The 14,361-nt window shown below is 38.4% G+C and overlaps 1 protein-coding gene across 10 annotated transcripts in view; it reads right to left on the bottom strand.

Annotated features, from left to right (window-relative positions):
* adgrb2 (adhesion G protein-coupled receptor B2) overlaps positions 1 to 14,361 on the bottom strand; it is a 1,037,854-nt gene that overhangs the window by 423,845 nt on the left and 599,648 nt on the right. For all 10 annotated transcript variants that reach the window (XM_039740905.1, XM_039740908.1, XM_039740904.1 and 7 more), the window contains one exon: positions 4,451 to 4,553. In XM_039740905.1, the coding sequence (XP_039596839.1) occupies positions 4,451 to 4,553 (103 nt within the window). The remainder of the gene's footprint in view (positions 1 to 4,450; positions 4,554 to 14,361) is intronic.

Genomic DNA, 14,361 nt, shown 5'->3' with positions numbered 1-14,361 from the left:
GCTAAAATGGTTTGGGCATGTGGAGTGAAATGCAAACAATGAACAAATGAGAGGTGAATTATGAAGTAAGTGGAAAAGAAGAGGCCCAGAGGGAGATGTGGTTGGAGTTGGTATTAAATAGCATAAAAAAATTGAGTTTCAACAAGAACAGAAAGAAATATTTGGAGGCAACCTGCCAACCTGAATTATACCAGGAAATTGTCCTTTAAACTAGTAATGATAATAACAAAATCACCAGTGTTAAAGTAATATGTATACCTTAAAACGTTCATCTGAAAAATGACTGCTCTTGTGTACATTTCAGATATCTCAGATTTGGTCCATGACAAGCATGCTGGATGTAGACCATTAGACCATTTATTTAACATTTCAAAGACATAAACAAATTCAGCCTTACTCACTAAAATCATGAAGAAATTAATTAACCTGACATAAAGGCTTCTGTACATTGCTGTTTTTCAGCTTATTCTCCATTTGTTAAGGGCCATATCAAAGGTTTTGATCCCTATTGCTTTCACAGTAAGGCGTCTGCCAAAGCGACATGGCATCAGGATTGTTTTTTCTATTTTTCATTCAAGGGGCCATGTAATTTCAGCACTGAAACCAGCAGTCCTTTATATGGTCATTTATTGAAAATCAAACTCGCTCTGATTCTATCTGATTTCATGTATTTCAGTGATGTATTCACTGTCCTTGTTTGTATTCATTTGCAACATTCTTGCAGTCCCACAGCAATGTGAAGATTCAGGTATCTTTAGGCTCCTAAACTTTGCTGTTCTTTGTCTATGATGGTCACATGAACATTTTGGACATTATATGAATATGAACAAAGATCTCTTTAAATGGTGTAAATGTTTCACCAATTCCAATATCAATAGGTACTTTTATCATGAAAAACATTTTGTCAATTGAGTTCACAGTTCTCTAACCTCACACTAATAAAAAAAAACATAACTCAGTTAAGTTGTATGTACAGTACCTGTATACTGCTCAAAAAAATTAAAGGAACACTTTTTAATTAGAGTATAACATCAAATCAATAAAACTTCTGGGATATTGATCTGGTCAGTTAAGTAGCAGAGGGGGTTGGTAATCAGTTTCAGCTGCTGTGGTGTTAATGAAATTAACAACAGGTGCACTAGAGGGGCAACTATGACACAAACCCCAAAACAGGAATGGTTTAATAGGTGGAGGCCACTGCCATCTTTTCGGACTCTTTTTTTGACTAGTTTTGCATTTGGCTACCGTCAGTGTCACTACTGGTAGCATGAGGCGATACCTGGACCCTAGAGCGATTGCACAGGTAGTCCAAATTCTCCAGGATGGCACATCAATATATGCCACTGCCAGAAGGTTTGTTGTGTCTCTCAGCACAGTCTCAATGGCATGAAGGAGATTCCAGGAGACAGGCAGCTACTCTAGGAGAGCTGGACAAGGCTGTAGAAGGTCCTTAATCCATCAGCAGGACCGGTATCTGCTCCTGTGAGCAAGGAGGAACAGGATGAGCACTGTCAGAGCTCTACAAAATGACCTCCAGCAGGCCATTGGTGTGAATGTCTCTGACCAAACAATCAGAAACAGACTTCATGAGGGTGACCTGAGGGCCTGACATCTTTTAGTGGGCCCTGTGCTCACTGCCCAGCACTTTGGAGCTCAATTGGCATTTGCCATAGAATACCAGAATTGGCAGGCCCACCATTGGCACCCAGTGCTTTTCACAGATAAGAGCAGGTTCACCCTGAGCACATGTGACAGACGTGAAAGGGTCTGGAGAAGCTGTGGAGAACAATATGCTGTCTATAACATTGTTCAGCATGACCGCTTTGGTGGTGGGTCAGTGATGGTCTGGGGAGGCATATCCATGGAGGGACGCATAGCCCTCTACAGGCTAGACAACAGCACCTTGACTGCCATCAGGTATTGGGATGAAATCTTTGGACCCATTGTCAGACCCTGTGCTGGTGCAGTGGGTCATGGGTTCCTCCTGGTGCACAACAATGTCCGGCCTCATGTGGCGAGAGTATGCAGGCAGTTCCTGGAGGATGAAGGAACTGATACCATTGACTGGTCCCCATGCTTGCCTGACCTAAATCTAATAGAACACCAATGGGACGTTGTGTTTCGGTCCATCCAACACCGCCAGGCTGCACCTGTCCAGATCTGGCAGAAGATCCCCCAGGACCCCATCTGCCGTCTGATTAGGAGCATGGCCCGACATCATCAGGCATGCATACAAGCACTGGGGGGGCCATACAAACTACTGAGTACGATTTTGAGTTGCTGCAATGAAATTTCGGCAAAATGGACTAGTCAGCCGCATCATTTTTTCACTTTGATTTTCAGGGTGTCTTTGAATTCAGCCCTCTATAGGTTGATAATTTTCATTTTCATCAAAGGATGGGGCATCCTTTCATTAACTAACACATTACCCAGTCCGTGTCAGTATAGATATCCAGCATGATTTTTTCCCATTGAGATCTGATGTGTTTTCAAAGTGTTCCTTTAATTGTTTGAGCAGTTTATTAATGTCATATGATATTTTCTCACACTTTGTGAGCATCATTATATTTTCATTAGTAATTCTGTTGCTGTTTCACTAATTCTTCACAACTTCCTCTGAATTAGCTAGTGGTGCAGCTGCTTGAGCTGCTGCCTCATGGCTCCAGAATCAGAGTTCTGGTCTGGTCACTATATCTATGTGGATGTTAAATGCTCTATTCTTGTCGGTTTCTTCTACTTATTCACAATTTTAAACTAAAATCCCAGTGAAGTGAGTGTCAAGTTTACTGACAGCACAAAAACTTTATGAATGTGTACCACAAGTGAGCAGCCTTTGGCTCTGACACTGTGAACCTAAGTAAATAGGTTCAATAGAGGAACGACAGTTTCACTTTCTCCTTGTAGCTAAAAAAAAAAAACAGACACAGGAACACAAACTGTTGATACTTTCCCTTGATTTTATTTTGAAAATATAGATGGTTCTTGACTGTGTAAATATCTGTGGAAAACTCCTTTAATGTTTAAAAATGTTAACAAAAATCAGGCAAATTCCCACTCTGTTTTTTCTTGGCAATTGCCTGATAGGCATCCTTTATTGTCATGTACCTGTGCAGTGCCATGTATTTTCTTCTTATATTATTAATTCTCAAAACCGCTTGAACTGCTGTCATATTCTTTGGTTTGAATTGTATTTGTGTGTACTTAGTAAAGCAACTTATGATGTTCACTCTGGGAAAAGGTGCTAAAAAATTATTAATTTGATTTTCATAGTATAATTTAAATTTTTGAAAATAGAAAATGGATTAATAGATAATTGTCAACTTTCATAATCATTATTGAAGTATGCATATAAATAAATATGGTGAGTGTGCATTGTGCCCTGTAAACCCCAGAAAAAAGTATGAATTAAACAAGACATACAAATATCTTTTAATCTATTTCTCTTTCTGAGCCCAATTAGTGAATTTCAGAGTTACAGTCTGTTAGTATCAGCAGAAAGCAGGAATGAACTCTGGGTAATTGTACAGTTGACCACAAGTCATGCTTATGTACTACACATGTCCACACTTGGCCATTGCACAGTCACTAATTGATCCATCCTTCACATCTTTGCGGAAATTAGATTAGCTAGATATCCAGGAAAAAAAAAAACTCTTATATGCAAACTCAACAAAATGGCTTTATCTGAAAAAGTTAGTTCATTTTAGAAAATCATGACCAAATATTGATCATCATACACATCTGCAAATGGGATTATGTTGGCGAGCATCTTTTTGAAAATGAATACTGGATATTTAATCATTGTATTTACTTTTTAATTTTGGTCCATTTTAACAGGGTCAGGGAGTTTATTCTTAAACATTCATAGCTAAACAAAAAACAAAGTATTCCTTCTTTTACTAGCATTTTTCAAGATAGGAAAAAATCTGAAATATAAGTAAACTGCCAGAGTGCAGAAGTTAAACAGTATCAAGAAAGGAAAAGAACAAGACTCGCTCAGTCTTTTCACATTCACCACAGTATTACAAGTGAAAACAGAAAAGTGTCCGTAAGACGTAGAAATCCTATGAAGAGTCTGCCACAAGGTGAGTCTATTGTTTTTATTGATACCCTAATTACAAACATTCAAAGACTTTGCTGGACTTATTGTCATCTTAGCATCTTAAGTATTGTGAATCTGCTCCATCAAACTTTTGCTTTGCAATTTTGTGAAAGAGGAGTAAGAGCAGCTGAATTCCTTTTTTTTTTGGAAAAGGTAAAACATTTATTATTTGCACTTGGATGGCTTTCTGTATACAGTATTTCTTTGGAGTGCATTCTGTGTATACCTTTTTGTCTATGCCATGCCAACATCAAATGTGTCTGTCATAACAAAGTGACCAACATTTGCAGTACTGTCAGCTTCTTTTTATGTAGACGCACTACAGAACACTGGTGATATTTCACTTACATTTAAAACTGGTGACAGCTCCACCATGACCAGTGGCTCCTGTGGCTTGGGAAGGGGCCTGACGGTGACAGCCAGAACTCGGGAACTAATTACCAGTGGACTTCTGAAAAAAAAAAAAGAACAGCGCTTGAAAAATCACAGATTAAGCAAACAGTAGGGTGACAGTAGACATTTTCAGGAGTTCTTATCCTATTTAATATATTGTTATAGACGTACATCAATTGTTTTTGAGCACAGTTCAATTTTAGGGATACGTTTAAAATGAATAGATGGCACAGTATATGAGAATCTTCAACTGATCACAAAAAAGGCAAAATGCATTTAGTCTGCATACAAACTGTAATCCGACTCTGGATTGTATTTTTACTTGTCGATAAAATTGATGATTTTAACTTAACTTAATTACAGTTTTTAAGAAAAAAAGGAAAAGTACACAATAAATGGCAGTCTTCCACACCTTAAGTAAGTAACCTAGGGAAGCAGAATAGATGTATTGTGTTGAAATTGAGTGTTTCTCACTCACATGTCTCTATGTACAGGTTGACTTCATAAATCTTCAATGCTTGTGTCACTTGTGCCATTTTCTAGCTAATTCAGACCACTCCCATGCTTCAGTTTCCACAATTTAAAAACTGCGCTGCAGCAGGCACACTATTTGCTGGCATGTTTAGATGTAGAGAAGAGAGGAGATGCATAAGATTAATGTAACTTTATGTGCATGCCTCTCACCCACAAACCGTGTGTAGCACCCATACAAAAAGCAGCTTGGAGCTGATTGACACACAGATCTTCACATCACAGGCAAGAAGACTTTTTAAATCTGTGAGCAAACAAAATGGTGGCACATTTCCTTTGATTAGTATGACTGTTTTGTACTTTTTAATTAATGGCTGAATCATCTAAAAAAGTGAGTTTTTTGGAGACACAATAAAAGCTTGCATAAACCCTTTAGTTCCTTTTGTGTTTTAGTCTAAGTGGGCTCTTAATTGTTGAATCAATCAATTTTTACAGTTTATACAACACTTAACTCTGAATTGCACTACAAGTTGCTTTGAATATTACATGGCATGGTGAATTGATGCTAAGGATAAAGTTGCCAGGGAAGAGGAAAAGAGGAAGGCCTAAGCATTTATGGATGTGGTGAAAGAGGCCATGCAGGTGATGTGTGTAACAGACCCTGCCACATCCAGCTTTTCATCCCTTTCACTCTTGCTGATACCCGTCTGTCACAGATTACTCCTGACACACTTCTCCACCCATTCCACCCTGCCTGCACTCTCTTTTTCACCTCTCTTCCACTATCCCCATTGCTCTGTATTAGTTGGTTGAAACTACAAGACAAAAATTGATCCATCAAACCCTACTAGCAAATCGGATCAACAAGCAACAGGGAATATGCTTCATTCTGTGCTTCATCAACATTGCCTAGCATTTGAATGAGTCAAACATGACATCCTCATAGAAACTCTCTTCAAAATGGGTGTCTGCGAAAAACTTGTCAGTCTCATAGGCATTATCTATAATAAATTGCAAGGGTTTATGGAAATGGATATCAAATGAAAACATGCAATATCCATACAAAGAGGCTTGTGCCAAAGATATGTTCTGTCCCCACTGTTATTCAATACCTATAAAGACAAAGCTGTTTAGGGTATTAGCAAATGTGTTGGAATTCCAGCATATGAATCTAAGATCATACAAAACATAAGCTGTACAAAATCAGAAAAAGACTTCAACTATGTACTTAAAAAACTGCAAAAAAGGCCAAGAAAGTCTCTATCCAAATTAATACTCCTAGGACAAAAAGCATGGTTGTAATAAATTGAGGTCACAAACAAGTAAATCTAATGCTGGAAAATTACAGTAAAGAATAAAGTGTAAGTAACTAATCTCCCTCTCTCTCTCTAAATATATATATGCTGTACTAGCTGTCCCCTGCGGCTCCAGCCACATAGTCGTGAAACAGGACAAACTTTAATGATCAATTAAAAAAAAAAGTAATTAAGTGGCTAAGTGGATGGTAGGTACGCTCCAACATCAAATGTAGGCACTGTATCTGATCATGTTCAGCTCTGACGGGAGAGCGTCCCTACGTGATATCTCTGGCAATCAGCAGCTACCCTCTAAAACACATGTATCTCTGATCTCTCTCTCAAAAGTGTCAAACTTTACTCCTTAAAAATCTGTGGATGATAAAGTCTATTGAACAAACAGGTATTGCTAGCTAAACGGAGACAAGGTACGCTCCAACATGTGGCGAGAGGTAGACTGGCGCAAATGCAGGCTGGTACGTGAGTAAGGAGGGCCCACCCCCTCCCTTTGGCCCTCACATAAATCGGTACCGTAAGCAAACTATGAAACTTAGTGTGATGAGAGAAGTCGTAAACTCATCCGGAATGTTCAAACAAATTATAGAAAAAAACCTGATGTAAATCCGTAAAGTAGTTCTCTCATGAAAAGCGGACAGACAGAAGTTGGATTTTATATATATAAAGTACAATTTTGATGTTAGAATTGCCAGGTCCTGTTCTGGAGAAACAAAAAGCTGATGAAGAACAATCTCCCACTAAGAAAGAAAGAAAAGGTAAGTGTATAGATGGTATTAATTTGAAATAGATATAGATACCGTAGATACAAACTAACAACAACTAATAATAAAAAAGCAAAAGTACTAACAAGTGTAACTACATATAAATAAGTTTCTAGGAGCAGATCTGAGGGTGGGGGCAGCACAGAGTTCAGAGTCCAGACAGCCAAGGGGTAGAAACTGTTGCAGAACCTAGCAGAAGGGGTTTGGATGCTACAGTACCTCCTGGTAGATGGAAGTGGAACAAAGAGACCACAGGAGGGTGGGAACGGTCTTTGTAGGTGCATTTGTTTACTAAGATGTCTTACTGGAGGGCAGAGAGGTCCAGATGAGCTTATCTGCTATGTGTACTATCCATTTTAGGGAGTCAAGTTTAAGGATGAGAGCAGGCTAAATATAGGGAAAGGAAGAAGGAGAACATGACGGCAGGATGATGTCCATGAAATAACAGGCAGCTGTAATATCGTAAAGACTATTAACCAGGAAAGAGACAACACCAACTGCAAAGCAATGATTGGAGCAAGATTCCAGGTTTGAAGTTCACCTGTGGCCACAAGCATCATAGTAGTGGATGGATGTTATTATAGCTATGATGTAAAATTAAGAGTAAAGACCTGTAAACATTAATGTCACCTTCCATCCATCCATTTACATATAATGCTGTCTAGAGTGTGCCTTTTCCAGCAACCCTGGGCATTATGTGAATAAACTCTGTGTGGGTTTCCATGTCTTCAGAAGGTATGCCGATTTATACAGGAACATTGTAAAGTTGGTAATTAACCTAACGTGTGTGTCTTTGAGATGTTAGAAGAAAAACAGAGAAAAAACCTCTTAAATACAGGAAGAACATGCAAACTCCATGCAGGCAGTACCGGGGCCAGGATTCTGGAAATGTGAGGTAGCAGCTCATAACACAGCATCGTCCTTCTTTCCTACCTCCTACTACTATTTGCTCATTATGGAAAGACTTTTTCTTAAGAACAGATGTGATGTAATTTTTTGCAGAATAAACAGAGATATGTAATTCGAATGAATATTATCCCCAAACTACATAACAATACCCCTCTCCCACCCATAATCATTTAGCTCCATTCTTCTTGTAGAACAAATTTTGTGTGTCACCAGTAAATAACCAGTTCTGCCAAACAAGACTTTAAAAACTGTGGCCTTTTTTTTTTTTCTAAAGCACACTGTCAAATCTCCTTCGTCTGCTATGGAGTCAGAGGCAGAGGCTGACAAGAGTAAGTCGCAATCTGACAGTGCCCCCCTTACCGAATGCCCTTGCATGGAACGGAACTTCTTCTCCCTTTGCGGGGCTTCAAACTGCCAAGAGTAATCTGATTAACAGACAGCCTCTGCTTACCCATCACTCAGAGAGCGACACACTTGGCTATGACTTATGTCAGATCATGCTGAACTGAAGCTATCAATACAACATTCCATCCCTACCTTTCACTTTTAATAAAGGCTATGATTAATCTTGTACTGAAATTTTTAATTTTGAATCAAGACAAGAAAAACTGACTCATTTCATCTGATGAAAAGTATGGAAAATATTGGAGGGGGGTGGAGTTTATACATTACCACACAAAGGCAGTGACAAAGAAAGAATGATTTTATTTGTCAAGGGAGTAGGTGCTGTCAGAAAAATATGCAGACGGCAGCGCAAAACCTGCCACTCCACACCCACCCCCTCACCTACACTGCTGCAATAATAAACTTTGAAAAAAAATGAACAGTTGCTTTAATAATAATAAAAAAAAAATTCATTTTACTGTGGATACACAATGGGATGCACAACCTAGATACATTAGTCTAAAACAGACACCGCCACCACAGTGCCCATCCATCTATTTATTTTTATGTTCAGTGTTGTCTTTTTCTTATTGTACAGATAGAGTATGGGTGATAAGGCAAAAATCGTTATATTACTTGGTGTTGTTTTCTTATGATGGAGACAGAGCATCAAAATGCACTTCTGACCAGTATCTGGTATAAATCTAACAAAATGAATTGATTATTTAATACACACTCTTCAGTGTATATTTACATTAGCTCTGATTATACCATTCACTCTCCATGGATGAATCTGAGTTGATGTGCGTGTCACATCTGCTTATAATAATGAGTTCATTTTGACCCAGTGTGACACTGATATGCCAGAAAGATTTAAAAATAAATAAATAAATAACAGAAACAGTGGAAGGAAGAGTTTAATTAATCATTTGAGACAAATACACTTCACAGTGAGGCATTATCAAAACAATCAAAAAACAACACCCCGGAGATACTCAGCTTTCTTTCTTTCATTAAAGTGAAATCTAACACTTGTTTTCTTTAAGTCTTTCACAACAGTACAAGCAGGTGACCTTTCTGCTCTGTTAACGTAGCATTAGCTGCCAAAAGAAGGCGAGGGTGTAGAGTCATGTAAATCACTATTATACTACTTATGTTTGTCTTTATTTAGAGCACTATTAAATCATGAATTATTTTTGGAGCAGTACATAACTGTAAAATTATACTGGACTAAGGAAACAGTGCACACCTCTTCTATACAACTCTAGCCTCGTCTTCTTTCTTCAGTCTCCAGTGCACAGTAGGAACATAAAACAGGCTCTCCTGTGCATGAAAAAGTAATTGTATCTATTATTCTCTCAGTTTCATTGAAAAATCCCATGCTGTAACAGTTAACTTTAGAACTACATTAACTGTAGTTTCTACTTATTTGTATTTATGCATTAATTTTTTTACTTCACTTTCTTTTTCACATTGCATAATTATGGGCAAACTGCCATAAGTGAATTACTTAAAGTACAGTTACTTACTGTTACAACAGTAAAAACTTGTTCTATTTACACAGACATATATTTTTAAACCTAAGTACATGCAGTATGAAAGTAAGATAAATCAGTTTTTAAATTTAGAATATGATATGGAGTATTAGTCATCAAGGAATTTGTAAAGGTTCTGATGTTGGTATATGTTCCTTCAAAGTTTATTAGTCAATTACATTTTTAAAATTATTTAAACAATTAAAGCAACATATAATGTAATGGTATTTGATTTAAGTTACTGTACGTATGTCTTTGTTAAATAGCTGCAATTATGAAACAACCTCATGTTTGATTTTCATCTCTCAACATGTTTCATATAAGCAATGTCAAACTCTAAAAAACAAGAATTAACGTTTAATAGTTTTATACTTGTAATTTTAATGGGTGCAGTATTAACATGAAATGTTAAATGTGGGATAATACACATCTCATTCTTATAAAGTGTTGTCAGGTGAGGCAACAGAGGTCCAGGAAGGCAGGACTACTATACAGAGAAGAAGCACAGAGGGAGCTTATAGGCAGTGCTCCGTATTGATTAATTTCAGAAATAGCCACAAGGTGATAAAGGATGGCATGTAAAGTTAAATGAGACCCCCAGTCCAAAGGCAATTCAGTGCTTTCTCCTGATATCCCAAACTAAACACTGATACTCTAAGTTCATTTTGCCATTTTAAGTTCATTTTGCAATTTCTGCACAATAAACATTATTTACTGATTGTCGTATTATTTTTATTATTAGTCCTATGCGTACATGTACTTGTTTTTATGCTTCTGCTACTGTATGCATCTAAATTTACACTTGGGATTAATAAGGTTTATCTAAACTAGTCTACTAAGATAAATGTCTCGAGAGAGGCCCTGGAATCTATAACCGGTGAATTTCCGAAATGAGTGAAACAGAATATAGAAATAAAACAAACAGTTTTCTGATTCACATTTTATTGTAATAGGTAATATAAGTGCTCATTCTAGAGCCTTTGGATACACTATATTTTTTGTTTTCCCTTGTGGTGAGAAAATGAACAAATTCTGAGGATTGCCCACTCTAGAACATGCTACGTAGAGTTGTCCATGTGTAAAGCATGAATTTTTGAAATTGATGCCTGCAGCTTGTAGCGATTGCTTTTGAGCCTTATTAATTGACATAGCAAAAGCCAAACGAACAGGAATTTGGAGCAGTTTGAAATCAAAGGGTAAATCATTCGGAATCAGCGGTATTCTTGGTATGAAAACATCTGTATGTCTTGTACAACGTGTCATGATAGTTGCCTCAATAATATTTGGATAGAGAGTCTTGACACAAAGGGGAGCGTTATTACACGGTAAGGAGCGTCTGTGTTGAACCATGCTGCTATCTAACGGACGTTGGCAATGGTAACTACCGAGAGAAGTGACATACAACCGCTGCTGCGTGTGTGGAAAATGGCGGGGGAAGGATGCTGTCTTTTTAAGGCGAGTCTCTGTTCAAACGTTTACCCGCTGTTGCCCGGGAATCTATAACCGGTGAATTTCCCAAATGAAAGAAACAGAACATAGAAATAGAAGAAACTGTTTTCTGATTGACATTTTATTGTAAGTTCCTTCACTGTGGATTCTGTGTGCTGCGGCATTTCAGACACCCTTGAAATAGACTTTCTTGTGGCATTTGAAGTGGACCTTCCAATTCTGTGTCTTTTTTTTCTGTGGCATGGGTATATTAGCGAAAAGCAGGACAATTATAATGTGTTACATGGTATTACATATGGAATAAGCACCACAGTGAGATGAATTTACATTATTTACAATACATCGGAAAGCAAACAAATAGCATCAGTCAGTGAGAAAGAGCATCACTGAAATCGTACTATCATTCGGAAAGCGATGAAATAGAACCACAAATATGGAAAGCCAGTGAGAAAGAGTAGCACTGAAACCGTGCTGGGAAAAATGGCGGGGAGGGGTGCTCTGTTTGTAAGGAGTGTCTGTGTTGAACCGTGATGCTATGTAATGGACGTTGGCGATGGTAAGTGCAGAGAGAAGTGACATACAATTAGTGCTGTGTTTGGGGAAAATGGTGGGGGAAGGATGCTATCTTTTTAAGGCGAGTCTCTGTTCAAACGTGCTTTTATATAACAGACGTTGGCATATGAAATACAGCACTATCAGTGTGTGTGGGAGTGTGATGTGCAGAAACATGGGTGTGTCAGTCAGTCACACACACTGGGTCATTCATGTTTTACATCTATGCGGCAGTTCCTCTTCACCCGATCAAAATAGTCGGCTTTCTCATACTTGGACACTTCTCTTGGCAATTTAAAGAAACATGGGTAAAGAGTGACGCACAGAGACCAAAGTTGCTGCTAGATGGCACCGCGGTGAAGTTCTGTTACAACGTGCGGCCATCTTAAGTATGGGGACGTGTACCGAATGTTGTATCGGTGAAAAGGTGCCCTGCTGTTCACCACAAACATTTTTCTGAACCAAACATACCCCATGACTTTCTCCTGGTCACAAAGGAGCCCCATGCCCAGTTTGATGGCGATCGGACACCCAGTGCAGATTTGCATGGCGGACAAACATACACACACACATAGACTCTGCTAATAGATATTAGATCTTGCTACTTATTTTGTTAAGCATACAACTATTGATTTAATTTAGCCCATTGATTGGGATTTGCAATTACAAGGACACCAGGGGCTGCCAATTGTTGATCTAGGAAGCCCCAGAAGTTCCAGTTGGCATTACTGACAATAGACATGGTCCAAGAGGTCATTCTTGAACTAATTCTCAAATATGGCTTAAAAACCTCTTCTAGTACTTATTTCAGTGAGCTTCGGGTAAAATAAAATGAGTTAGTTTCAAGGATACAGCTGGTGGGTGTTATTTTACAGTTGTCCTGGCTCAAGTTTATTTTTTGTATAATTAGACTTTTTTTTATTACAGTTGTTATGATGTGAGATTTTACATATAACTTGATAAATGTTTTGTATGTCTTTATTTATAATTTAGGCAAACCAATGTAATTTAGTGGTACCTTGGTGAGAGGCATTCTTGTTTATCCCCCCCATGTTTACGACTTTTCTTTGTAATTTTACGACAGGATTTGGGGGATGTGTCTTAAACCAGTTTGATGAGCATTTCTTTGCTAAAGTCTTTCCCCCCATCCCCCACACAAAGCCAGGTTAGTGTAATATATGGTCTTGGTTGGGCAGGAGATAAGATGTTCTATTTCACCCATTGGTCTCAGGTATGGCTGTTTGGAATTGGCTTGTCTCAGAGGCCTTCAAGTACCATGATATCCTATTCGCTGTAGGGAGTTGGACAGAAAGCCTATAAATTTGCTTGCTCAACCACATTCTCTCTCTCTGACCCACATATGATGAAGAAGCATCTCTCTCTCTAACCAACATATGATGATAGAAGCATCTCTCTTGCTAACCTGTGATGATGAAGACAACACAATGAAGAACACAGCTCAGCAGCCATATTGAACAGACATGTGGCTGAAAGCTGAGCACCAACGATGCCTTAACTAGAGACATTTTAAGTAACTACAAGTCTGTGTGCCACCTGAATTACACATCACCATTTTATCAGGTTGTATGGCTGCCAATATTCAAATGTACTTTGCATTTTGTTATTATTTATGAATATTATCAGTAATACATTATTTTATGTGTAACTTAACTCCTGCTTGTCTTTTTACTACATCTAATTGCCTGAGGTTATAGATATAGAAGGGAAGGTGGGGATAAGTTATATACAGTGATAAGTCTGTGAGATTAGGCATTCTAAGGCTACATATTAATAATACAATAGGGGAAAGTAGAGCAATATATATTACTCTACCAAGATAAAACAACAGTAAAACCTTGGATTGCGATTAACTTGGTCTGCGAGTGTTTTGCAAGACGAGTTAAAATTTATAATAAATTTTAACTTGATAAACGAACGAGGTCTTGCAATACAAGTAGTACGTATACGCTTTGTCTGCTGAGCGTCACATGACCACAACTGAGCTGATGGTTCTTCTCTCTCTCTTGCTGCAGGATTGTGGGTAATTGCCACCCATTCTCGGTATCAGTCGGCATGCCTCACTCATATAGTCAACATCCGTACGAGTGTATACTGTTTACTATAGCATTGTGACCACGTGTGTGTGTTGTAACTTGTGAGTTCCTGTGTTGCACCGCAAAACACGAAGCTGAGTCTCAGTACTTTAGCAACACCAGCTTTATTTTGCTTGAAACCAGAACAGCATGGTTATTTATTGTAGCAGGATCTGTCACTCTCTTATACGCAGACACAGTAGTCTGGCAGGGTCATAGGCAGGGTCATGGCCAGGTTTGTGTCCAAGTAACACTGTACCCAGCACATTTATAATGTTCCTTGTATCACCCATCAATGGCAGGCGCTTATCGCATGTCTGTGATCTTTTCAGACTCGCTTTTATGGCGAACTGCTACAGCGCTAGGAGTGCCTGCGGTTGCTTTGGGACACTCTTCTGT

Source organism: Polypterus senegalus, chromosome 17, assembly GCF_016835505.1.
Source record: "Polypterus senegalus isolate Bchr_013 chromosome 17, ASM1683550v1, whole genome shotgun sequence".
In the NCBI taxonomy this organism is placed as follows: Eukaryota; Metazoa; Chordata; class Cladistia; order Polypteriformes; family Polypteridae; genus Polypterus; species Polypterus senegalus.
Note: the sequence above shows the minus strand (reverse complement) of the source record. Positions and strands in the feature narration are given on the sequence as shown.